Source organism: Heterodontus francisci, chromosome 4 (assembly GCF_036365525.1).
Source record: "Heterodontus francisci isolate sHetFra1 chromosome 4, sHetFra1.hap1, whole genome shotgun sequence".
Taxonomy (NCBI): Eukaryota; Metazoa; Chordata; class Chondrichthyes; order Heterodontiformes; family Heterodontidae; genus Heterodontus; species Heterodontus francisci.
In genome coordinates, this window is record NC_090374.1 from 104,820,473 (window position 1) to 104,845,839 (window position 25,367).

Below are 25,367 nucleotides of genomic sequence, written 5' to 3' on the forward strand. Positions count from 1 at the left end.
CCTGCCGGACTGAGCATAGAGTTCAGTAATTTCAGAGCATGACGGGCTCCCCTTTTTTATTTTTAGTTCTTTTTTATGTTTATTTTAGTTTGTTTCTACTGTGTCTACTCACTTTTTTTCATGTTTGTGCTTGGGGCCAGGCTGCTCAGTTTTCTGTCCATTAACACCCTCTCTCTGTACTAATGCTTTGCCTTTCAGCACACCGTTTGCCTTTGCTCCATGACCTTCTGGTCAGTTGTTCTGTGACCTTGTCCTATCAACACGTCCTTTTGTTATCTCTTGCCCCACCCCTGCTTTATTTGCTTAAAAACTTCTACATTTCTAATATCTGCCAGTTTTGATGAAGGGTCACTGACCTGAAACATTAACTCTGCTTCTCTCTCCACAGATGCTGCCAGACCTGCTGAGTATTTCCAGCATTTCTTGTTTGTGTTTCAGATTTCCAGCATCCGCAGTATTTTGCTTTTTATTTTAGTGTGATGGAATACTCTCCACTTGTCTGGATGAGTCCAACTCCAACACCCAAGAAGCTTAACACCATCCAGGAGAAAGTGGCCTGCTTGATTGACAACCCAGCCACCACCTTAAACATTCACTCCCTCCACAACCGGCGCACAGTGGCAGCAGTATATACCATAAACAAGATGCACGATAGCATCTCGCTAAACTCCCTTCGACAGCACCTTTTAAACCTGTGGCCTCAACCACCTGGAAGGACAGGGCAGCAGACACATGGGAACACCAGCACTTACAAGTTCCTCTCCACGCCACACGCCATCCTGATTTGGAACTATATCGCCATTGCTGGATCAAAAACCTGGAAAACTCTCCCAACAGTGCAGTGGGTGTATCTACACAGTGTGGACTGCAGAGGTTCAAGACGGCAACTCACCACAACCTTCTCGAGGGCAGTTGGGGATGGGCAACAAATGTGCTTACGAGTGATACTCACATCCCACGAACAAATCAATGAAAATTAGCTGCCTTCCCACTGAACCTGCATACTCTTTGTGCCCACAGTATCCCTTAGCACTATCCAATCACCTGGACTGCTGTCTGTGGAATTTTGTGGCCTCTGTCATGGATCTCTTATGCCAATTTAAAATATCTGGTTTAAGTCCATATGCTGATTTCCTAGTTTAACAAATTATCTTCCATTTGCAGTTGTTGTGCTGGATGTATAATTTTATTTTAAGGCTGCATGCAAAATATAACAATTTCTAAATGAATTCTTGGTTAAACCTTGCTTCCTTTGCTTCAGAATATTTAATTGGCATGCCTTGAGTTTGTGGCTTAAACAAAATATGTCCAATTGATTCTATTTTAAGTTGCTATATAGTGAAATAAATTAAAGGATGTGAGAGGCATAGAGTCCAGAAACAGGCCCTTTGGCCCACTGTGTCTGTGCCGGCCATCAAGCATCTAACTATTCTTATCCTGTTTTCCAGCACTTGGCCTGTAACCTTGTATGCTATGGCATTTCAAGTGCTTATCTAAATACTTTTGTGTCACATTTGAGTTACTCAGTTCTCTTTAAGAATGTACTTTTGTGTATTTTCTCTCCATTCTCTTCCAATATTTGGAACTATACTATTGAAACATTTTTCTTTCTATCCAATTTGTGTTTTTACTGCAACTGAGAAACTTCTCTGCATTTAATGTTTTGTAAAGTAAAAAATTGAATTTTGAAGTACAGTAAAATTGAAGCATGCATCATTTTGTTTATTGTGCCAAGAATAGAGCAATGCTAGACACAAGCATTCTTTTAAAACTAACTTTCCATTAATGCTTAATCCTCCCTCTCTCCTTTAGATGATGTGACTTTATTTGATCATAACTAACTTTGCAAGAAGTGTCTAAATGATTCTAGGAAACCATATTGCAGTCAATGCCTAATTGCTGTTTCTAATATCTGTGACCAAGCACAGTGGCGCAGTGGTTAGCACCGCAGCCTCACAGCTCCAGCGACCCAGGTTCAATTCTGGGTGCTGCCTGTGTGGAGTTTGCAAGTTCTCCCTGTGTCTGCGTGGGTTTTCTCCGGGTGCTTCGGTTTCCTCCCACAAGCCAAAAGACTTGCCGGTTGATAGGTAAATTGGTCATTATAAATTGCCCCTAGTATAGATAGGTGGTAGGGAAATATAGGGACAGGTGGGGATGCAGTAGGAATAGGGATTACTATAGAATGGGTGGTTGATGGTCGGCACAGACTCGGTGGGCCGAAGGGCATGTTTCAGTGCAGTATCTCTAAACAAGCACTGGTTCTAAATTTGGTCAACTAGGGGGCAAGAAATTCAAGTTTGAATTTTTTCTCTGGTCTTCCAACAGTTTCACCAAGAAAGAATCTGATCTTCATGGGGCCCAGCTTCGCGTTAAAGATCTTGAAACTGCGCTTCATTCCAAGGAGGCTAGCCTAGCCACTGCATTGGCAGGAAAGGACACCCTTGAGGAAGAAGTTGAGGATTTGCAGGCTCGTCTTTCAAAGGTAGCATTATGACTGTTGTACTGGAAAATCCTTGAATTCTGCCAGGCTGCAACTTCACTGTCAAAACTCTTGTTTTCAGAGGTGTCTTTTCTTCCCTTTCTCCCTCAGTGTTCTACTCTTGAGACTTTTTTTTGCTGAAAGCTACAGTGTTTTTTTCTTTCCCCTCTTCAGTTGGGTATGAAATACTGGGTAAGATTGCCATTGCTTTCCATGTGTCCATAAAATGATCTATCGTGCTTTTCTGCAACACCTTTTTTTTTCATTCAATTTCTTTTGTTTTTATGGGACAAGCTGCTGTGTAGCAAGGAAGCCAAATATATGGTTTAAATCCCATTGCGTGTATCCCAAGTTAACATTGCTGAATGTCACCGAACTAAATTTTGAAGGCTGAACTGTCTGCACTTGAAGTCTACAAGTTGTTCACTTTGAGTTGACTTGTGTTGAAAACTGAATGCAATAACGTTCTCAAATTATTGATCGCTTCACAGTGGATTCCAGCCAGAATTCTTTGAAAGTTGTGCATACAGAATAGCTTGATTTATCATCTGAAAATTCATTTAACACACATTGGTTGGCTCTAACTGTTCACGTTGGCTGGCTTTAACTGTTCACATGTATACACAACAAATAGTAAATGAAGTTCAACCTCTTATGAATTTATGATCGCTGTCCATTCAGGGTATGCAAGATTGATCTTTTTTTTAAAAAAAAAATCTTTTTTGCAAGACATAAACCAGCTCAAAATTTGCATCTTTGAAGTTGGGGGTTTTGTTGAACATGCTCTAAACAAGTGGTTCTCAACCTTCTTTGGCTGAAGGATCCCTTTTCAAATGGATCATGACTCCTGAAAATGCTGCCTGTAAAGGGTGTATTAATACTTTAAAGAAAACCAGTATTTACGTAGACGTGTGGATGGGTCTGCTTTTTGCTGTAAAGTCTCGTTAATGCTTGGTGTGATGCACACCATCATTCTCCACTTCCAGATGGGGCCTATACTTTATCTGCTATGGCAGCAATCAAGACAGTTATGTTTCACACATTGGAAAAGGTAACAATGCATTCCCTTTCACCCCACAGTGTTTTATTCTTGAGACTTTTTTGCTGAAAGCTACAGTGTCTTTTTTTTAAATTCTCCCCCTCTTCAGATGGGTATGAAATACTGAGTATGATGGCCATTGCTTTTCATGTGTTAGTAAGATGATCTATAGTGCTTTTCTGCAACACCTTTTATTTCATCCAATTCTGGATACTTCATAGCAACAGATGGCCAAAATTGGGAAGGCATTTGTTTTTGAAACTTAATTTTCAGCGAACAGTGACAGGACAGTTCTACCAGCTCCTCTCTTTTTGTTTTCCCACTTAGGCAAGATGATGACTGAACAAAAATTGAAAATGAGTCTCAAACCCAGTTGTACTTATGTGTTTATATTTTCAAATAAACACTGAAGTACTCTTGTCAATGTTGCAAGGTGATCAATGATCCTTCCTTTCTCTCACTCAGGCTGTCACTTTGCATGCAGAAATTCAATCAGTAGCAAGATAATCTGAAGCTTCATTGCTCAGTCTGGTTTTCTAAATTTCCGTTTTCTGAAATGTTTCAGTATTGTCACTCATGTTTTGAGTATGGTTGTTTTCCTTCTTACATGGTGCATTTAACAGGTTAAAATGTCAGCAAGGTATACAGCTTTCATTATCCAGAATTGCTTTTTTATTCATGGAACATGGGCATCACCGGCAAGGCCAGCATTTAGTTCCCATGCCGAATTGCTCTTGAAAGGTGGCGGTGAGTTGGCGCCTTGAACCACTGCACACCCACAGTGCCATTAGGGAAGGAGTTCCAGGATCTTGATCAAGCAACAGTGATGGAATTACAATTGTATTTCCGAGTCAGATGGTGCGTGACTTGAGGGAAACTTGCAGGTGATGGTGTTGGTCCGTGCCTGTTGCCCTTGTTCTTCTAGCTGGTAGAGGTCGGTGGTTTGGAAGAAGTTGTTGAAGGAGGCTTTTTAAAAAAAAAAAATTGCTTGGGGGGTGTAGGCATTGTTGGCTAGGTGCGCATTTAATGCCCATCCCCCAGTTGCCTTTGAGAAGATGGTGGTGAGCTGCCTCCTTGAACCGCTGCAGTCCTTTGGGTGTAGGTACACCATTAGTGCTGTTAGGAAGGGAGTTCCAGGATTTTGACCCAGCGACAGCGAAGGTGCGGCGATATAGTTTCAAGTCAGAATGGTGTGTGGAACTCCCAGGTGGTGGTGGTGTTCCCTTGCATCTGCTGCCCTTGTCCTTCTCCGTGGTAGAGGTTGCAGGTTTGGAAGGCTTGGCTGCAGTGCATCTTGTAGATGGTGTACACTGCTGCCATGGTGTGCAGGTGGTGGAAGGGGGAAATGTTCAAGATTGTGGATGGGGTGCTGATGAAATTGGCTGCACTATCCTGGATGGTGTTGAGCTTCTTGAGTGTTGTTGAAGCTGCACCCATCCAGGCAAGTGGAGAGTATTCCATCACACTCCTGACTTGTGCCTTGTAGATGGTGGACAGACTTTGGGGAGTCAGGAGGTGAGTTACTCGCCAGAGAATTTCCAACTTCTGACCTGCATTTGTAGTCACAGTATTCATATGACTAGTCCAGTTAAGATTCTAGTCAATGGCAATTCCTAGGATGTTGAAGGTGGGGGATTCAGCGATGGGAATGCCGTTGAATGTTACTGGATGGTTAATGTCTCTTGTTCGAGATGGTCTTTGCCTGGCACTTGGGTGGTGTGAATATTACTTGCCATTTATCGTCCAAGTCTTGCTGCATGCAGGTACAGGCTACTTTGGTATCTGAGGAGTTGTGAATGCAACTGAACACTGTGCAATCATCAGCAAACATATCCACTTTTGACCTTTGTGATGGAAGGAAGGTCATTGAAATAGCTGAAGGCAGTTGGACCTAGGATACTGTCCTGAGGATCTCTTGCAGCAGCATCCTGAGGCTGAGATGATTGGCCTGCAACAGCCACAACCAGCTTCCTTCATGCTAGTTATGACTCCAGCTGGTGAAGCCATTTCCCACCCCCCATTTCCAATGACTTCAATTTTATTAGAACTCCTTGATACCACACTTGTGTCAAATGCTGCCTTGATGTCAAGGGCAGACACTGTTGGTCATAGAGGTGTTCAGCTAATGTAGGATTGTGTGCAGAAAGAGAAGTCAGCAGCACTTTACAAAGCCTAAACTTTTGAGGACTCTACCACAGGATAACACTCATACTTTAGTGTGAATCAATTTTTTTTCGTTCTCGTTTCTGAACACTGCTTGCAAACTGACACAAATTCACAGCTGCATTTAACACAGCATGTAATTTTTGGTTTCATTCTTTTTGAAGCAAGAGCTTGGTGTTGCAACATACCATGTGTCATGATTACATTTGGATTTGCAGCTATTCTTGCAATAGCGCCACTCCCATTGCCTATCATAGCAGCAGCACGGGCTGTGCAAGCTGCGACGCTGTTTTCCCACTTATGTGATTCTAATTCCATAAAATAATGTAGTAACTTAAATATTTCCTCACCCATTGTCCGTTCTGGTAATTGACAGTTTTGGCAATTGACATTTTTTTTTTTTAGAGATACAGCACTGAAACAGGCCCTTCGGCCCACCGAGTCTGTGCCGACCATCAACCACCCACTTATACTAATCCTACCCTAATTCCATATTCCTACCACATCCCCACCTGTCCCTATATTTCCCTACCACCTACCTATACTAGGGGCAATTTATAATGGCCAATTAACCTATCAACCTGCAAGTCTTTTGGCTGTGGGAGGAAACCGGAGCACCCGGAGGAAACCCACGCAGACACAGGGAGAACTTGCAAACTCCACACAGGCAGTATCCAGATTTGAACCCGGGTCGCTGGAGCTGTGAGGCTGCGGTGCTAACCACTGCGCCACTGTGCCGGTTCCTCTATTCTACTAACTCTCATTTGGCGATCTACTGTGGACAGTGATCTTCATCATATGCCAACTACAAGAGAGGCATAGGAAACAGAGTATACCCCTTTATCTTACTTTTGTAGATTTCACTAAGGCATTCAACATAGTCAGCAGAGCAGGGCTCTACAAGATTTTGGGAAAAATTGGCTGTCCACTGAAGCTCCTTAGTCTCATTTGCTCCTTCCATGACAACATGCACTGCACTGTACAGTTTGATGGCTCTACCTGTGACTATTTCAGAGTGAAGAATGAAGTGAAACAGGGTTGTGTTCTAGCCCTGACTCTTTAGCATCTTCTCCATACTCCTGACCTTTGCCTTCTCTGCAGATATGGAAGGAGTCTACTTGCACACTAGGTCAGATGGCAAGCTCTATCGAGGCCTGAAAACAGAGACCAAAACACATGGTATCCTGAGCAGAGAACTCCCGTACGCTGATGCTGTGCTTGTCACTCACATGGAAAAGACTCATGGATTGTCACTCTCATGCCCGTAATTTGTTCTCCTTGACTTTAAGGGTCAAGAAAACTGTGGTAATGGGACAAGGTGTTGCATCGCTGCCCCTGATCGCAATAAATAATGCCCCAGTGGAAGTGGTTAGTACATTCTGCTACCTTGGGTCCATGGTGACAGACAATTTTTCCCTTGATGCAAAGCTCAATACACGCATAGGGAAAGCAGCTACCACCTTTTGGCCGACTTGTGAAATGTGCATGGGATAACACCAACCTGACCTTGAGCACCAAGCTAATGGTTTGTAAGGCCTCTGTTCTCAGCACCTTGCTGTATGGCTGTGAAACATGGGCACCTTAGAGCTACCAGGAAAAGAAGCTCAATTTCCATCTTGCAGTGCATTATGGGTATATCCTGGCAGGACAAAATCACAAATGCGGGCAATCTTCTCAAAGGCAGAGCTCCCAAGTGTATTGACACTAATCAAACAGAGGGGGCTTCGGTGGATGGAAACGTCCACAGAATGGAAGACAGTCGCATAGCCAAGGACTTTCTGTATGTTGAGATGGTTGGGGCCGGATGACCAGTGAGGCGTCCAAAGCTCCACTTCTAGGATGCTTGTAAGTGTGACATAAAGGCCCTAAAATGTTGACTATCACACCTGGGAGTCACTAGCTGGTGAAAGAGGGAAATGATGATACATCCTGTGGACTGGTGTACACTACCACCACAATGACCAGTTGTGACAGTAGCTTGGCAACAGGCACCAACATCAAAAACAACAACTCAGTGTCACTTGGCAGCTTCACACGCGATACTTGTGGCAAAACCTGCCTCTCCAGGATTGTCCTTCACAGCCATCAGCAAAGGTGCACCAAGAAAAGACACCTCACCTAAATGGATTGTTTGCTGCATGTCCATCTTTTGCAGATGGAAGGATGCCAATCCATTCAAAAGTGGTATGGTCTTGGACTTCTGTGCTGTCATCATTACTTTGCAATTTCTACAGAAGCTGGAAGGATCAGCTGCTCTCTGAGAGGGATTTTCTTCTTTTTAGCAATCCGCAATTCCTAAGGATGCTTTCAGGGCCTTTTACGGAATTGATGTGTTTGTCATTTGAATTTTCTTGAATCAGTTTTTTTTTTTTTTGGAAAGAATTCTTCTGATTTTATCTTTTATAATCCTGCTGTATTATGCCTTGTTGCTGTAGTTTCGCAGGTTTCTTTGATCTGTCTGCTAAAATTTGTAAGCCCATGATACATTATATAATTCTTTGTACTTTGCTCTTGTTTCCTGCTTCTGCACTCAGCACTGTCCATAGCTTCAGGTGAAGTCGTAACTTTAGAATCTGATTTTAACATCAAAAATAATAAATTCTGGACTAATATAGCCTAATTTCTTTTTCCCCACTGAAGGTCTAGAATTTTGCAATTTCCCCCATCCCATGTCAATTGGAGCATTAGAGACACAACATATACCATTATCTATCAACTTTCTGGTGCCCACCTACTGGCGATATTTGTGCCACTCTCTGCATACCTTCATGGGTGCTGCCCTCCTGGGTGTAACAGCCAACTCACTCTGCACTGCACATCATTGCCTCTTAACTTGCACCAAGCCCACCTCCCAGCTGCAGCTTGTGCATGGTCACCACCCTCCCCACCATGCCCCCCCCCCCCCCACCCCCACAAAACCCCCAGTAGTAATTGCAAACTACTGTTTTCAAGATGAAAAGGCAACATAGTCTTCTTCAGTGCTGACTATTGTAAATCATTATACAATTTTTATTATTTGATAGTAATTTTGGTGCTGCATTTTATTATCAGATGTCCCTTTGCCACTGTTGCAAAATATATATTCAGCAAAAGCCCAGCACTATTATTATTATGCAGACTCCAGTTTAAGAACCACTACTCTAAACTTCTCTTTTGCTCAGTGTTTTCTTTATCTTCACAACCAGTGGCTGATCATCCTTCAGTATTCCTTTTTATACTGGGATAACTATGTAGAATACTGAACAACTATAAGTCAAACATTAATCCTTGGTTTAGAGCAGATGTGTATGCGTTTGGTCAGTAAGAAGTGATCAATGGGTAGGAACGTTTAGTGCTCCGGTGAGCTAATACATACTATAGAGTCCTGTAACAAAATATAACTGTTAAAGGAGATTTAAGCATATGGAGTCCCACAGCATAACAATTTACTACAAGGAGGAGATTATTTGATGCAACGTGTCTGTACAGGTTTTAAGCTCGAGCAATTCAAAACTAATCCAGCTGCTCTACTCCTCCCCTCAGCCTTCTCTTTTTATATTGTTCCCTTAAAAGATGCAGTAGCCTCTACCTTCTGTGATAAAACATTCCATGCTCTAACAACTTTCTGCATAAACAAGTTTCTGTTAACTCCTCTTTCCATTCTCTTAAGACAAAGAACATTGGAAGTAACAACCTCTCCTAACAAATAGACTTCAATGGACATGTTATAATATGGTATCTGCAAATATGTTCCTAAAATAACTTAATGTTGGTTGACTTTTTTTGTAAATAGATCAATTTTGTGTATGTATTTTGTTTTTAAGCTAGTTAGAATTGAATTCTTGAATGATTAAAAATTAAAATCTCTTTCTTGCAGCTGGAAGTTTCCTTAGCTGCTGTGAAGAAACAACTGGAAGAAGAGACCCTTTTGAGAGTTGACCTTGAGAATCGGTGTCAGAGCCTCACAGAGGAACTGGAGTTCAGGAAGAATATATATGAGGAGGTAAGAATGCACCCCAGCTAACGTCATGCCATGTTTATTGGTTTGTAATATGCAGTCAGGAGTAGCGTTTGGGGATTCCCAGCATCGAGCTGCAGTGACGTCAAGCTGTCTAGGTAGCCAGTCATATTAAAGAACTTTCACAGACTGCATCCAGGAAATGAAAAACACAATCAATTGGCTTTTAAAAAAATTGAGAGCAAAATAAAGGCTGTGGCATGCACAAGATTAAGGTAGAAGCTGAAATATAAGCAGAAAAATTAATTTAAATCTAGTTAAAATCTAATCATAACGGAGAAATTTAACATCATTCCATTTTTTAGAGGGCCAGACCAGTTGCTCAGCAGTTATTCAGATTTTATAAAACCCAGTTATGCCTTACTGAAAAGACAACTTTTTTTGGTGGCATTTCTCAATGATATGCAAGTTGGAAAGTGCAAGTTCTCGCTGATCAATTGATTTCACTGATTGCCAGCTTGGGAGCGGGAGTGGGGGGTGGGGTGGGGGTCACAGCAGGCTGTGGCGGAGCCATGAATGACAGACGACAGCTTCAGGATCACTACTTTAATATGCGCTTGTGCTAAATCCTGAAGTTGCAGTCAGATTCAGAGGGGGAATACTGGCAAACACATTGTTAACTCAAAACCCTGCAAATTCTGGGTCACTGTTACTCCCATTTTTCTAATTCCAGGAAACCATTTCAAGTGTGACATATAGGAGAAGAAATTGGACACTTGTGTTCATTTTTTGGTGATTTAAAAAAAAAATAAGGCTCAGGAAACCAATTTGGGTCTCCAATCTCTTGCACCCAATCTCCCCGTTTCCTATCTGTGGAGTGAGCAGGAAAATACTACAGTCGTTGCCAGTCTACGCACTCTCATGTCAATAATTCTAGACTCAAATCTATCACTGTTTGAATGAACTGTGGTGGAGACCATTTAGGAAATGGTTTTGGCTACAGCATCAGTCAAAATATCATCCAAAGCCACTTCCTAAAACTCAGCCAGTGTATAAAACTTTTAAAACTTTTTTAAATTGCATATCTTAAGATGCTGACTCTTTTTTCTAAGGATACGGGGTAAACCTTTCAGGACTGAGATGAGGAGAAATTTCTTTACCCAGAGCGGTGAGCCTGTGGAATTTGCTACCACAGAAAGCAGTTGAGGCCAAAACATTGTATGTTTTCAAGAAGGAGTTAGATAAAGCTCCTGGGGCGAAAGGGATCAAAGGATATGGGGGGAAAGCGAGAACAGGTTACTGAGTTGGATGATCAGCCAATATTGTAATGAATGGTGGAGCAGGCTTGAAGGGCCGAATGGCCTACTTCTATTTTCTATGTTTCTGATTTGGAGCATATCAAGTTAATTGTGAATTTTATTTAGACAGCATACACTTATGGAGCAGCAAATGGTAAATGCTTGTTCTTTTTTCCCTACAGACAAAATTGAATGAATAGTAGTGCTGGTATTTGGAGTTTAAGTTCACTTTTTTTTTTCATTATCGCAGTAATCTTTCCAAAATTGTTGTTAGTAATTAACGTGTGATAGTCCCCACTGCATTCCTAAAGCTACCCTCCACGTGCCAAGAGATTAAGTAAGTCTTTAGTTATTGAAGTCTTTTGAACATCTTGCATAGAAGAATATCTGAACATTTTACAGGGGAAGATTGGAAAACTTAAGTTAGGAAAGTTTGAGGGGGTGAAGTTAGAGGTCTTTAAAATTTTTGGAGAAAAGGTGAGAGACAATGAGGCAAGTAGTTTGGAAAGAGTAAAGATGAACTTAGTTGTTGAAATGTTGACCTCAGGAGGGGCAAAAATGAGCAGTAATGGAATTGGAGGCACAGTGTGGGGTGGGACAAATGGAGAAGGTTGAGTGAGTCTAAGCAGGATGAGACCAAAGAGTGATTTTTGAGGAAAAGAAAATTTGAAGTTAATGCCCTAGGGTATAGTGAGTCAGTGAAGGTTGCAAAAGAATGATATGCGGGAATAGCGTTATAGAATAATCGAAGTTTGTGGAGGAGGAGAGATCATCAAGGAATGTATTTGAGCAATCCGTTCTCGAACAGATAGGCTGCCACTTGCATCTTTATAGTGCTTTTTTAGTGTAACAAAAGATCCAGGGTGCTTGTGAAAGGAAACTGAAGTTGAGTATTAGTGGCAGTTAGTGATGATGATTGTTGGAATGGCTGAAGGGCTACATTTTGCAGACAGTCCAGGGGGTTTCGGTGGGTGGGGGGGGAAGGAGAATTTAGGGATAGCATTAGAGATTGCTGAAAAGTGACATTGAAATGGAGTGGGAGAGGCCAGAGCTGGAACATCAAGAGGTCACGTGCAAGAGTGTGGGCTGGAGGGCATTGTAAAGTTAGGAAGGGATGAAGTTTTTTGAAGTGATTTTATGCAGACCTGGATCTTGAATTTAGAGCAGTTTACAATGGGACAGATAGTAAGCCTAATGAAGGCTACAAAGTGCAGTGGTGATGTGCGAGTGGAATGACTTTGTGGACTGGGATGCAGGCAACTGATTTTTGATAAGTTGTAGTTCATGTTGGGTGCATTTTGGGAAAATGTTGGAAGTTGGGCATGATGGGGGCAATGGGGATAATGCATTGATGAAAGCTTAAATGATAAAGGAGATGAGCTGAAGTTGATTACAGGTTATGTTGCAAAAGTGAACTTGGGCTGTCTCGGGATTATAGGGTTTGAAGTTCAGCTCGGAGTCCAATAATATACGAAGGTTGCACACTGTTGGATTATGTATGAATGGTTAGTTGGGTGGGGGATGAATTTTTGACAGGAGCTGAACAGGGTGGCTTTTAAAAAGATAAAATCTAAGTTGGGAAAGTTCTGGCCTTTTTTTCTTTAATTGATTTGATATCTAACCAATAATCCAGACAGCACATTGATGCTTGTTGAATTGAGATTGGTGGTGGAAATGTAGAACTGAATGCAATCAGCGTGATTTAACTCCTTCCTAAAGATATTGCTGCTTAGGGTTGTCATATAGATGAAGAAAGGGAGGAGGCCAATACTAGTCTTGGGACACTTACAGGCTGATCTTGCAAGGTGTGGGATGAGATGTTATTGCAGGATATATGTTGCTTCAGATGGAACAGTTATCATTGGAATGAAGTGAGTGAGATTTTAAGAAGTTAATAGTGGTGAAGGGACTGTGCAGTAAGTTGGCATTATCAATAATATTGAACATCAGAGGCTGAGGGGTAATGCAGCACAATCGCAGCTGTAGCGGATGTCATGTGAGACATTGACTAGGGTAATCTTGCTGTGGGAAGGGTGGAAAACAGACTAGAGATTTGAAAAGAGAGGCAAATGTAGAGCTGGGTGACCAAGAGGAAGAAGGTTGAAATGAGATATTTGAAGATGATTGAGGGTAAGATTTTTGAGGAATGGATGATGACTACAGTTTTGAGGGCTCCACTATTATCCTGTCAATTCTGTTGGTGTTGCATTGGGAGAGGGCAACCCTCTAGGAATTTTGAGACCTATAATGTAAGTGAATAGGACAAGTGTGAAAATTACTAGGATATGGGAAAGAGCAGTGAAATGGTATTTAGTGTAGATAGCTAGCATTAGCACCATCAACAGCCAAATGACCCATGTCTTGTAATTTTCTAAAATTTTTTTGATTTTGTGCATATGTTAAGGAAAACGACAGTCAGAAGTAGCTGTGTCAGTGACTGAAACCTTGGAGATGATGAGGCCTTGCATGATAAGTGAGATTGATGTGGTGGCTGTGAAAGGTAATCTGTTGGGTGAAGAGAGTAAAGACTGAAATTGACGAGGAGTTTAGTTAGTTTTATTTTAAAGAATGGATTGGAGTTCTGGCAAAAGAGAGAGAAAAGAGTAGTGCTCTATAGGAGGAAAATGTGAACTTAGTGACTGAACTAAGAAGTCAGGGAAAATGAGAAAAAAGTCAGTTAAAGGCACCATATCTACATGAAACTTTTCAACAAATTAATGAATTAATAGCAGAGAAATTAATAGGTTTGATCTAATAGACATTACAGAGACATGGTTGCAGAGTGATCAAGGCTGGGAAATAAGTATTTCAGGTTACTTAACTTTGAGATGGGCAAAGTGTAAAAGGAGGAGTCGCCCTGATGAAGGATGGGATAAAGACAGTAGAGAGAAAGGATCTTGGCTGAGAAAATAGAGAAGTGGAGCTCAAACAGCAAGGAGCAGAAAACATTTGGGAGTTGTTTATAGGACCCCAGCAATAGTTGTAGTGTAGGGTAGAGTATAAATCAGGAAATTAGAGGCACCTATAATGGTAATACAGCACTCATTCAGACCATAATAACTCTGCAGACTAGACTTCCAGTAATTGTGTGAAGGATGAGTTCATGGGAATGTATACAAGAAAGTTTTCTAGATCAGTATGTCAAGGACCCAACTAGGGAACAGGCTATTTTGGATCCAATATTTTGCAATGTGAAAGGGTTAATGAATAACCTTGTAGTAAAGAGGTCTGTAGGGAAGAATAACCATGATATGTTTTCTATTGAGTTTGAAAGTGCTTTAGTTATGTCTGAAACTGGGGTCTAACCTAAACAAAGCAAATTATGTAGGTATGAGGGGTAAGTTGGTTATAGATGCGGAAATTACGTTAAAAGCCATTGCTTTTCTACTGTCATATCTAGCATTTAAAAAATTAATACATAATTTGCAACAAATATACATTCCTTTAAAGCAAAAAAACCTTTCAGAAAAAGTGGGCCAACTGTTGCTAATGGGAGGAGTTAAAGATAGAATTAGATCAAAGGCTTGTAATGTTAAAGTAGCAAGCTTGAGGGTTGGTAGGATTTTAGAATTCAAAGGAGGACCAAAAAAGGAAAGAAAACAGAAAATGAGACTAGCGAGAGTCACCAACCGATTGTAAATATTTCTTGTACGTATGTAAGTAGGAAGAGATTAGTGAAAGTAAATGTGACAGACCTGAAATGTTAACTCTGATTCTCTCTCTCCACAGATGCTGCCAGACTTACTTAGTATTTCCAGCATTTGTTTTTATTTTGTGAAAGGGAAATTGTGTTTGACAAATCTGTTGGGGATCTTTGAGGATGTAACTAGCAAGATGGATAAGGGGAACTAGTAAATGTAGTGTATTTGGGTTCTCAAAAAAAAAAAAAATGCGATAAGGTGCCACATAAAATTAGGACTCATGATATTGAGGTAATAAGAACATAAGAAATAGGAGCAGGAGTAGGCCATTCAGCCCTTTAAGCCCATACTGCCATTCAAATGAAATCATGGCTGATCATCGACTTCACCATTTTCTCGCATTATCCCTGTAACCCTTACTGTTTTTAATACCTAGAAATCTGTCGATCTCTGTCCTGAATATACTCAACGACTGAGCTTCCACAGCCCTCCAGGACAGATAATTTCAAAGATTCACCACCCTCTGAGTGAAGAAATTCCTGCTCATCTCAGTCCTAAATGGCTTGCCCCTTATTCTGTGTCCCCTGGTTCTAGACTCCCCAGCTAGGAGAAACCTCCTTCCTGCATCTACCCTTTCGAGCCCTGTAAGAATTTTGTATGTTTTGAATGAGATCACCTCTCATTCTTAACTCCAGAGAATAAAGGCCCAGTCTATTATTAATCGTTCATCATAGGACACACTCCATCCCAGGAATTGGTTTGGTGAAACTTTGTTGCACTCCCTCTATAGGAAGTATATCTTTGCTTGGGTAAGGAGACCAAAACGGCACTCAATCCCCTAGGTGCGACCTCACCAAGGCTCTATATAATTGCAGTAAGACATCTTTACTCCTCTACTCAAATCCTCTTGTAACGAAGGTCAACATACCATTTGTTGCCTTATTTGCTTGCTGTACCTGCATGTTAGCTTTCAGTGACTCCTGAAGAAGGACACCCAAGTCCCTTTGAAGTTCAACAGTTCCCAACCTCTCACCATTTAAGAAATACCCTATTTCTGTTTTTCCTACCAAAGGGATAACCTCACAATATATTGGCATGGATGGAGGGTTGCTTAATGGATAGAAAATGGGACATTTTCTGATTGGCAGGCTGTAATTAGTTGGGAGCCACAAGGATTGTTACTTGGGCCTGAGCTATTTACAGTTAATATTAATGACCGAGTGTAACATATCCAAATATGCTGGCAATCAAAACTAGGTGTGAAAGTAAGGTGTGAGGAGAATGCAAAGAAAAAAAAACTTGCATTTATATAGTGCCTTTCACAACTACTGGATGGCTCAAAGTGCTTTGCAGCCAGTGAAGTACTTTTTGAAGTGTAGTAGTCACTGTTGCAATGTAGAATTGTGGTAGCCATTTTGTGCACAGCAAATGCCCACAAACAGCAGTGTGGTAATGACCAGATACTCTGCTTTTTGTGGTGATTGAGGGATAAATATTGGCCAGGACCCCGGGATAACTCACTGCTCTTCGAAAGCTGCACTGAGTGTCTGCCGTGATTTTTTTTGTGCTCAAGCACTAGAGTGGGACTTGAACCTGGAACCTTGTGATTGGGGCGAGAATGGTATGAACTGAGCCACAGCAAAGAGACTGTAGAGATATATTGACAGGCTGGGTAAAGTGGGCAAGAACATGGCAGGTGGAACAGAATGTGGCAAATTAAGAAGCCTCCTACTTTGCTAGGAAGAAAAGAAAAGCAGGTTTTTTTTTGTGATGAGACTGGGAAATGTTTGCATTCAGAGGGTTCCAGATGTCCTTGTACACGAATCTCAAAGTTAGCATGCATGTGCAGCAAGCAATTGGAAAGACAAATAGCATGTTAGCTTTTAAGGTTCACTGGACTGGTCCCTGGGATGAGGGGATTGTCCCAAGAGGAGAGGATTGAGTAGACCAGGCCTATGTTCCCTGGAGTTTAGAAGAATGAGAGGTGATCTAATTGAAACACACACAATTCTTAAGGGGCTTGACAATGTAGATACTGGGTAGGATGTTTCTCCTGGCTGGGGAATCTAGAAACTGGGCACAGTCTCAGAATAAGGGGTTAGCCATTTAGGACTGAGATGAGAAATTTCTTGTGAATATTTGGCATTCTGTACCGCAGAGAGCTGTGGTTGTTCAGAGGTTGATAGGTGTTTGGGTACTAAAGGAATTAAGGAATATGAGAATAGTGCAGTATGTTGGAATTAAGGTACATCATCAGTCATGATCTTATTGAGCAGTGGCAGAAGCTCGAAGGGCCAAATGGCAGAATGTGGAGATTTGTTCACCTCCTGAATTCAGTCTCCACAAGTACTTGGGGAGATGGTTGAAGTTTGAGCTGCAGACACATTGGTGTGGGCAAGAACCAAAATGGAAAGCTTAGGAAACCACTGAAGGAATTTCATTATAGGCTTTTGTAGGTTTTCAGATTTCCTTTATATTTCAAAGTATATGCAACCTGCCCACCAATCTTGATGCTGTAATTTCCCATGTAACTAAGTTTCTCAAAGTAAACGTGGTGTAATGTATGACTGTATAGATGCTCTGGGCTACATCCTTTCAAATTCCATCCATGTCTATTGTAAATCCTGTAAGTAAGAGTTTATAAAGAGAAAACCTGCAAGGAAGACTAAGATGTGAACTTCAGCATTTGTTTGGTCTCACTGCTCCATATACTTGCTCTTTTCTATGACTCCAGGAAATCAAAGAAACCAAAAAGAGACACGAGACTCGTCTGGTTGAGGTGGATACAGGTCGGTTGGTTGAATATGAGCACAAGCTGGCCCAGGCTCTACAGGAATTGAGAGAACAACATGATCAACAAGTGAAAATCTATAAGGATGAACTAGAAAAAAACTTCCACAATAAGGTAATGAAATTTTTTTTTCTCCCTCCACCACCAACACCACCACCCCACCAACCAAGAAGTGTCCAGGGAAAACTAATCGGGTGCATCAAAAAAGAAATGATAATTCAAGGAAAATTATTTCCTAGTTTTAATCATTTTTACTTCTCAAAACTATCTGCATTTTTAAAACAACAACTGTGCCCTTTCCATGGCTTTAATATCGTTTGTATGATGGCATGTTCAGAGCTCGTTGAATTTGCGCAAGATTAATTTAGAATATTGCAGTCACTTGGTATGAAAGAGCAAAACGGTTTGCTTTTTTTCCCTGGTCGTCTTAATCTGCACTCTCAAACTCTATTGATCTATATACCTACATCTGAAAATCTCTTTGAAGATTTTATCATTTGTGGTGTATTTCCTTTTATTTTTTCAAACATGTACACTATGGTAATTTTTTGTATTAAATTTGTCATGCTTCTAAAATTATATAAATGGGGAATGGCCCCAGTTGCTCAAATATATACAGCAGAACACACTAGTTGTAATGTTAAAAATTCCACTCCATTGTATCCAATAACCCTGGGGAGAACTGTTCACTGAGACAATTTTTCAAGTGTTCCTATGCAAGTGATAACTGACTTATGGGTGGTGCTGATTCTAGACAGTTGCACTAATCACACTTCCAATAAATGGCCACTTTTGCAACATCAAATGAACGGAAGAGATGTAAACAAAATCATAAGTGACTTCCCTTTTCTGACAATGTCGAAATATTGCCTGAATTCTTTTGATCTAACTTTTAGTTTAAGAATATTTTTAATGCTCGTTTGTGTTGACTAGCTTGTTTATTTAAAACTCTTGCTTTAATTACTGCAGCTATTACTCCAATATAAGAGACTGAGAACAGAATGTGAATCAACATAAAAGGAACTCAAAAATCATCATCTGGCATTTAAATGGGCGGCACAGTGGTGCAATGGTTAGCACCACAGCCTCTCGGCTCCAGCAACCTGGGTTCGATTCTGGGTACTACCTGTGCGGAGTTTGCAAGTTCTCCCTGTGACCGTGTGGGTTTTCGCCGGGTGCTCTGGTTTCCTCCCACAGCCAAAGACTTGCAGGTTGATGGGTAAATTGGCCATTATAAATTGCCCTTAGTGTAGGTAGGTGGTAGGGGAATTGAGGGAAGGTGGGCATGTGGTAGGAATATGGGATTAATGTAGGATTAGTATAAATTGGTGGTTGATGGTCGGCACAGACTCAGTGGGCCGAAGGGCCTGTTTCAGTGCTATATCTCTAAATAGATAAATAAATAAATAGTTAAGTGGGTGTTAAGAGGTGGAGTGGAGCCTAGTAGGAGCAATGAGGGTAATGTGTGCTGAGAGGTGCAGAGCAAGGCTAGAATACTTAATTACTTGATATCGGTGGGGAAGAGGAATCTGACAAAATATCAATTAAAAACAGTAGAGGCAGTGGATAGGGTAAAAATTGAGGGAGGAGGTACTGGAAAAGCTTGGTTATGCTTAGAGTAGATAAGTCACCTGGTCCTGATGGCTTGCAACTCAGGTTGCTAAAGGAAATGGGGGTGGAGATAGCAGAAGGGCTTGCCATAATCTTCCAATCTTTCCTATATATGAGGGGAAATGCCAGAGGATTGCAGAGTGTCAAATGTGATACCCTTGTTCAAGAAAGGGTTTAAGGACAATCTGAGCAACAATAGGCCTGTTAATTTAACATCAGTGCTGGGTAATGTTTTAGAAACTGTTAATCGGGGGTGGGGGGGGGGGAAGGGAAAATCAGTAGGCACTTGGAGAGGTTTGAGTTAATTCAGGATAGTCAGCATGGATTTATAAAAGGCAGATCATACTTGACTAATTTTTTGATGAAGTAACAGAAGGTTGATGAAGGAAATGTGGTGGATCTTGTTTATATGGATTTTAAGAACGTATTTGGCAAAGTACCACCAAAGGCTGTTAACAAAATTGAGGCTCATGGAATAGGGTTAGTGTCCAATTGGATTAAAAAAAATTGGTTTAAGGACAGAAAACAGTGTGTTACAGTAAATGCTTGTTCAGACTGGAGGATGGTAGACAGTGGTATTCCAAAAGGGTCAGTGGTAGGACCACTGCTTCATTTGCTATATATTCAAGTTTGGAGATACCAAGGTGTGGCAAACCGTGAGGATGATGCGAACCACCTGCAACAGGACATAGGCTAGCAGAATGGGCAGACCAGTGCTCGATGGACTTTAATACAAGCAAGTTTGAAGTGATGCATTTTGACAAAGGATAGGGTGAGGCAATATAGACTTAATGGTACAATTCTAAAGTGTGCAGGAACAGAGGGACCTGTGGGTTCATGAAGGTGGCAGGGCATAGAGAGTAATTAGCAAAACATATGGGATCTTGTACTTCATAAATAGAGGCATAGAGTACAGAAGCAGGGAAGTTATGCTAAACCTTTATAAAGCTCAGGTTAGGCCCCAACTAGAATATTGCATCCAGTTCTGGTTGTCACAATTTAGGAAGGATGTGAGGGTCCTTGAGAGGGTGCAGAGGAGATTTGCCAGACACTTTCCAGGGGTGGGGGATTTTGGTTAAAAAGTTAGGTTGGAAAAGCTGAGGTTCTCTTTGGAGCAAAGGAGATCAAGGAGTTTTGATAGTGTACAAGATTATGACAGGCTTAGATAAGGTAGACGAGGACAAACTGTTCCCATTAACTGATGGTACAAGGACTAGTGGACACAAATTGAAGATTTTGGGCAAGAGATGCAGGGAGAATGTGAGGAAGAACTCTTTTACGTAGCAAGTGGTAATTGCCTGGAACACTCTGTCTCTGCTTCCAGCACCCTCGTGGGCAATCAATGATTTCAGAAGGAAATTGTAGAGCACTTGAAGGAAAAAAACGTGCAGGGCTACAGGGATCAAGTGGGAGATAGGGACTGACTGGGTTGTTCCTTGAAGAGCTAGTGTGGCCTCGATGGGCCAAATGACCTCCTTGCATGCCGTAAATGACTGACTCCACTCCAACACGAAGACTTTTTGCTTCCATCTCTACCCCTGCCTCATTTTTATCTGCAGCTGAAATGCTCATTCATAATGCCATTGTTAGCTCCTGGACTCAATTTTTATTGCTTTGCTCTCTTGGCTTGCCTCCCAACTTCCATCCTCAGTAAACTTGAGGTCATCCAAAACTCTGCTGCCCATATCCTGACTCTCACCAAATCCCATTTACCCATTGCCCATGCTAGCTTACCTATATCAGGCTCCCTGTCTAGTAACACCTCTGTTTTAAAATTCTCATCCTTGTTTTTAAATCCCTCCATGGCATCGCTCCTCCCAATCTCAGCTTCCTCCAGTCCTACAATCCTCTTACATCTCTGATCCTCCAATTCTGACCTCTTCTGCATCCACCATTGGCATTTGTACTTTCAGCTGCCTAGGATTCTCTCCCCAAATCTCTCCGTTCACCTTTTAAGATATTCCTTATAACTCACCTCTTTGACTAAGTTTTTGGTTACTTGGCCTAATCTCCTTTTGTGCCTCTGTCAGATTCTGCTTGATAACATTCCTGTGAAGTGCCTTGGGATATTTTAGTACAACAACTTGTATTTATATAGCACCTTTAGTTAATAAAACAGGAGATTATAAAACAAAATTTTATACTAAGCCACATAAGGCAATATTAAGGCAGGTGACCAAAAGCTTGGTCAAAGAGAAGTTTCAAGGAGCATCTTGAAGGAAGAAAGAGGGTAGAGCAAAAGAGGAAATTCGAGCTTGGGGGCTGAGGGCACCAATGCTGGAGAAATTTAAAATTTGAGATGCTGAGGAGGCCAAAATTAAATGAGTGCACATATATCTGAGGGTTGTAGGGCTGGAAGAGATTAGAGATGGGGAGGGGTGAGGGCATGCAAGGGCTTGAAAACCAGGATGAGAATTTTAAAATCGAGATAATGTGTGACCAGGAACCAAAGTAGGTCCTGTAGCATGGGGTGATGGGTGAATGGGATTTGGTGCAAGTTTGGAGATGGACAGTAGCGTTTTGGATGACCCCAAGTTGTAGAGAATAGAAAGTGGATGGCTAGCTGGAGTGTATTAGGTTAGCCAAAGTTTAGAGGTAACAAAGGCTTAAATGAGGATTTCAGCAACAGATGAACTGAGGCGGGGTGGAGTCAGGTGATATGGAGGTGGAAGTAGGTGGTCTTAGTGATGGTGCAAATGTGGTCAGAAGCATATCTTTCGGTCGGGTATGACCCTCGGGCATTTGCAGGAAATTTGTAGTGGGGACTGAAGGCCTTGCCAATATTTAATTGGAGGAAATTTCTGCTTATCCAGTACTGGATGTTGGATTAGAAGTTGAATGTAGCAATAATGCAAGAGTTGAGAGGAGTGGTGGTGAGTTAGAGTTGGGTGTCGTCGGTGTACGTGTGAAAGCTAACACTGTTTTTGGATAATGTCACCGAGGGCATCATGTAGATGAGAAATAGGATGGAGCCAAGAAAAGATCCTTGAGGGACACTAGAGTTGATGGTGTTGGAAGAGAAGCCATTGCAAATGATACTCTGGCTACAATTGGAGAATGGAAACAGGTGAGAGCAGTCCCACCCAGCTGGATGACAGTGGAGAGGCCTTGGACAATGGTGTGATCAGCAGTGTCAATGGCTGAAGACAGGTCAAGAAGGCCGAGGAACACCGTCTCATAGGAAGTGGCAGAGGAAGCTGATTGGATAGTCTCAATCTTAGTGACAGAGATCTATGAGCTCCTCACACTTGTAATTGGAGGTAAGGTGAGAGGAGTCGGGGGCGAGGGATTTAAGAAGGTGGCTTGCAATAGAGAAAATTAGTAGAGGGTTATCTTTGTAGTCTAGGATGATCCAATAGTGCTTTATGTAGTCCAGTCAGATCTGGTGGTGAATGGAATGTACCCCTTGAACTTAAGGGAGTGGAAATGAGGTCTGTACTGGGGGAAATGGGTGAGTGTAATGGTTTTAGTGGGGACTATGGCATCAAAGGTAATGGTGCAATTGAGCAAATCAGCAGCTGCAGAAATATCTTGGTGAACAGACCAAAGGCTAGACCATTGGAATGTTGAAAGTGCAGCTGAACTGGGGAATTGTTTATTTCAGGGCGGACGCAGGAGGAGGAAGGATTGGGATGTGGAAGGGGGACGTGGGTGGAAAGTGATATAAGGAAGTGATCAGAGATGGCCTTATCTGATTGATATGGAAATAGTGAGGCCATGTGAGATAGCAAAGTCAAGGGAGTAGCCATGAATGAGTGGAGAGTTCACGTGGAGGGAGGATAAGAGTGCAGTGAAGTTGGAGTGAGAGCATGAGTTGAGATGGAGGTTGAAATCACCAAAGATAAGGGGTCGTTTGGTGCTGAAGGAGGAAAGCAGTGAAGATATCTCAATTTTTATCACATAAGTGGGTGTGGTATGTTTAAAAACACTATATAAATGATTTTTTAACTAATGGCTGCTTCAGTTCTGGCACAAAATTGTATAGGTGCCATGGATGGGGAAGAACACAAGAAATGGGGGCAGGAGTAAGCCCTTCGATCCTGCTCTGCCATTCAATAAGATTGTGGCTGATTTTTCTACCTCAACTGTGCCTTCCCACACTATCCTCTATCTGAAAAATCCACATCTCTTAATTTCTTTAGATTTTTGGATAGCGATTGAATATACTCAAAATCTTGGCATCTGCAGCTCTTCTAGGGTAGAGAATGCCAATAATTATAACCCTCCGAGTGAAGAAATCTTTCCTCATCTCAGTCCTAAAATCTTAGAAATTATTCTGAGACTGTGACCCCGCCCTCTTTCCGCCCCCCCCCCACAAATTCTAGACTCCCCAGCCAAGGAAAATATCCTCCCAGCATCTGCTCTCTCCAGCCCCTTAAGAATTTTGTTTAAATTAAATCACCTTTCATTTTTCTAAATTGTAGGGAATATAAGTCCACTCTACTCAAACTCTCCTTAGGACAATCCTCTTATCCCAGGAATCTGTCTCGTGAACCATTGCACTCCCTCCAAGGCAAGTATATCCTTCCTTAAGCAGGGAGACCAAAACTCTACATAGTACTCCAGGTGTAATCTCACCAAGCTCCTATATAATTGCAGTAAGACAAGTTCACTCTTCTACACCAATCCCTTTGTAATAAAGGCTAATATACCATATGCCTTCCTAATTGCTTGCTTATACCTGCATGATAACTGTGATGTGTACAGGGACACCAAATCCCTCTGCATACTAACAGTTCCCTGGTGCATTCCATTAAAAAAAAATTCTGCTTTTCTATCTTTCCTACCAAAATGGATAACTTCACTCTTACCCACATCATATTCCATATGTCATGTTCTTGTTCACTCACTCACCTCAACCTATCATGCTTTGCAGCCTCTGTGTCCTCTTCACAACACACTTTCCTACCTAATTTTGTATTGACCGCAGACTTGGATACATTACACTCAGTCCCTTCATCTAAGTCGTCGTTATAGATTGTAAATAGCTGAGGCCCAAGCACTGATCCTTACAGTACTCTACTAGTTACAGCCTGCCCACCCAAAAATGAACAGTTTATTCCTACTGCCTGTTAACCAATCCTGATTCCATGCTAATATATTGCTGCAGTTCCATGAGCCCTAATTTTGTGTAATAACCTTTTTTTTGTGTGGCAGCTTATTTTTGAAAATCCAAATACACATCATCTGGTTCCCCTTAAACATTTTACTAGTTAGACCCTCAAACTCTAATTTGTCAAACACAATTTCACTTTGATAGATCAGTGTTGATTCTGCCTAATTATTCCCTAAGTGTCCTGTTGCCACTTTCCTAATAGATTCTAGCATTTTCCCGACAAATGTAAGGAAGCAATGATGGGTGTGACTAAGCAGCTCAGTTTTCTTTGTGTATCACTTAGTTTTAAACAAAAAAATCTGGTTGGGATGTACATACAGTACTTGTATCACAGTAATGAGAAATTGATTATCAAGCAGGATAATGCTTAACATAAGGAATTCTGAAGAGTTGCAAATATAGTTACCCCCTGTATTAGAACTTTTAATAGAAATAACTGTTGGAGGTTGTAATGCTGCCAAATCTCTCCTTTTTAAATCCAGAAGTAGTTGCTTTTTAGATAATTCTCATCAATAATTCAATATCCTTTATATCCCTTCAGATTATTAATGATTCTTTTTAAAACTCTTCAGCCTCAAATTTCTGTATTGGACTCTTATTTATCTAATTATGGTATTCAGATTTTGGGTAAATTGATAGCGTAGCTGAGTAAGTGACTCAGTTGTGACCATTTTGTGGAAGTGCAGATTTAGAAATTTCCTGAGTAATGTATTTTTCAGCTTGAAAATGCAAGGCTTGCCTCAGAGATGAACACCAGGTCAGCCAAGGCAGCTGAAGAGGAGCTGAAAGAAAATTCCATGAGGATAGAGAGTCTCAGCATTCAGTTATTCAACATGCAAAAAGATGTAAGTGAATTTATTAATTGAATTTAAAATACAATCAGTAAATTTAAGTGCTTTTAACTATTCTAATCTCATTCTACTTCCATGGCATAGGCTAGAGCCTGGCAAGAAAGAGTTCAGGAATTGGAAGATGCTCTGGAAAAAGAGAGGGATGCAAATCGCAGGCTGCTGACAGAAAAGGAAAAAGAAATGGCAGAGATCCGTGCACAGATGCAGCAGCAGCTAAATGAATATGAAGATCTTTTGGATGTTAAGTTAGCATTGGATATGGAAATCAGTGCGTACAGAAAATTGTTGGAGAGTGAAGAGGAGAGGTAATCTGGGTCTGAAATAAAATTTGTAACCTACAGTTTCAAATTAACTTTTGTTTTAAGAGGGGGGGGGGGCTCTGTGGGAGATTATATTTCAATATTGCTTTTATCCACACTTTTGTTCCCTCCAGACCTGAAT

At 41.3% G+C, this 25,367-nt stretch overlaps 1 protein-coding gene across 2 annotated transcripts in view; it reads left to right on the forward strand.

The window, feature by feature from the left end:
* The window catches only part of lmnb1 (lamin B1), an 84,235-nt gene that overhangs the window by 42,442 nt on the left and 16,426 nt on the right, over nucleotides 1–25,367 (forward strand). For both annotated transcript variants that reach the window (XM_068029948.1, XM_068029949.1), the window contains exons 2-6: nucleotides 2,326–2,482; nucleotides 9,538–9,663; nucleotides 17,292–17,462; nucleotides 24,795–24,920; nucleotides 25,011–25,231. In XM_068029948.1, coding sequence (XP_067886049.1) covers nucleotides 2,326–2,482; nucleotides 9,538–9,663; nucleotides 17,292–17,462; nucleotides 24,795–24,920; nucleotides 25,011–25,231 — 801 coding nt within the window. The remainder of the gene's footprint in view (nucleotides 1–2,325; nucleotides 2,483–9,537; nucleotides 9,664–17,291; nucleotides 17,463–24,794; nucleotides 24,921–25,010; nucleotides 25,232–25,367) is intronic.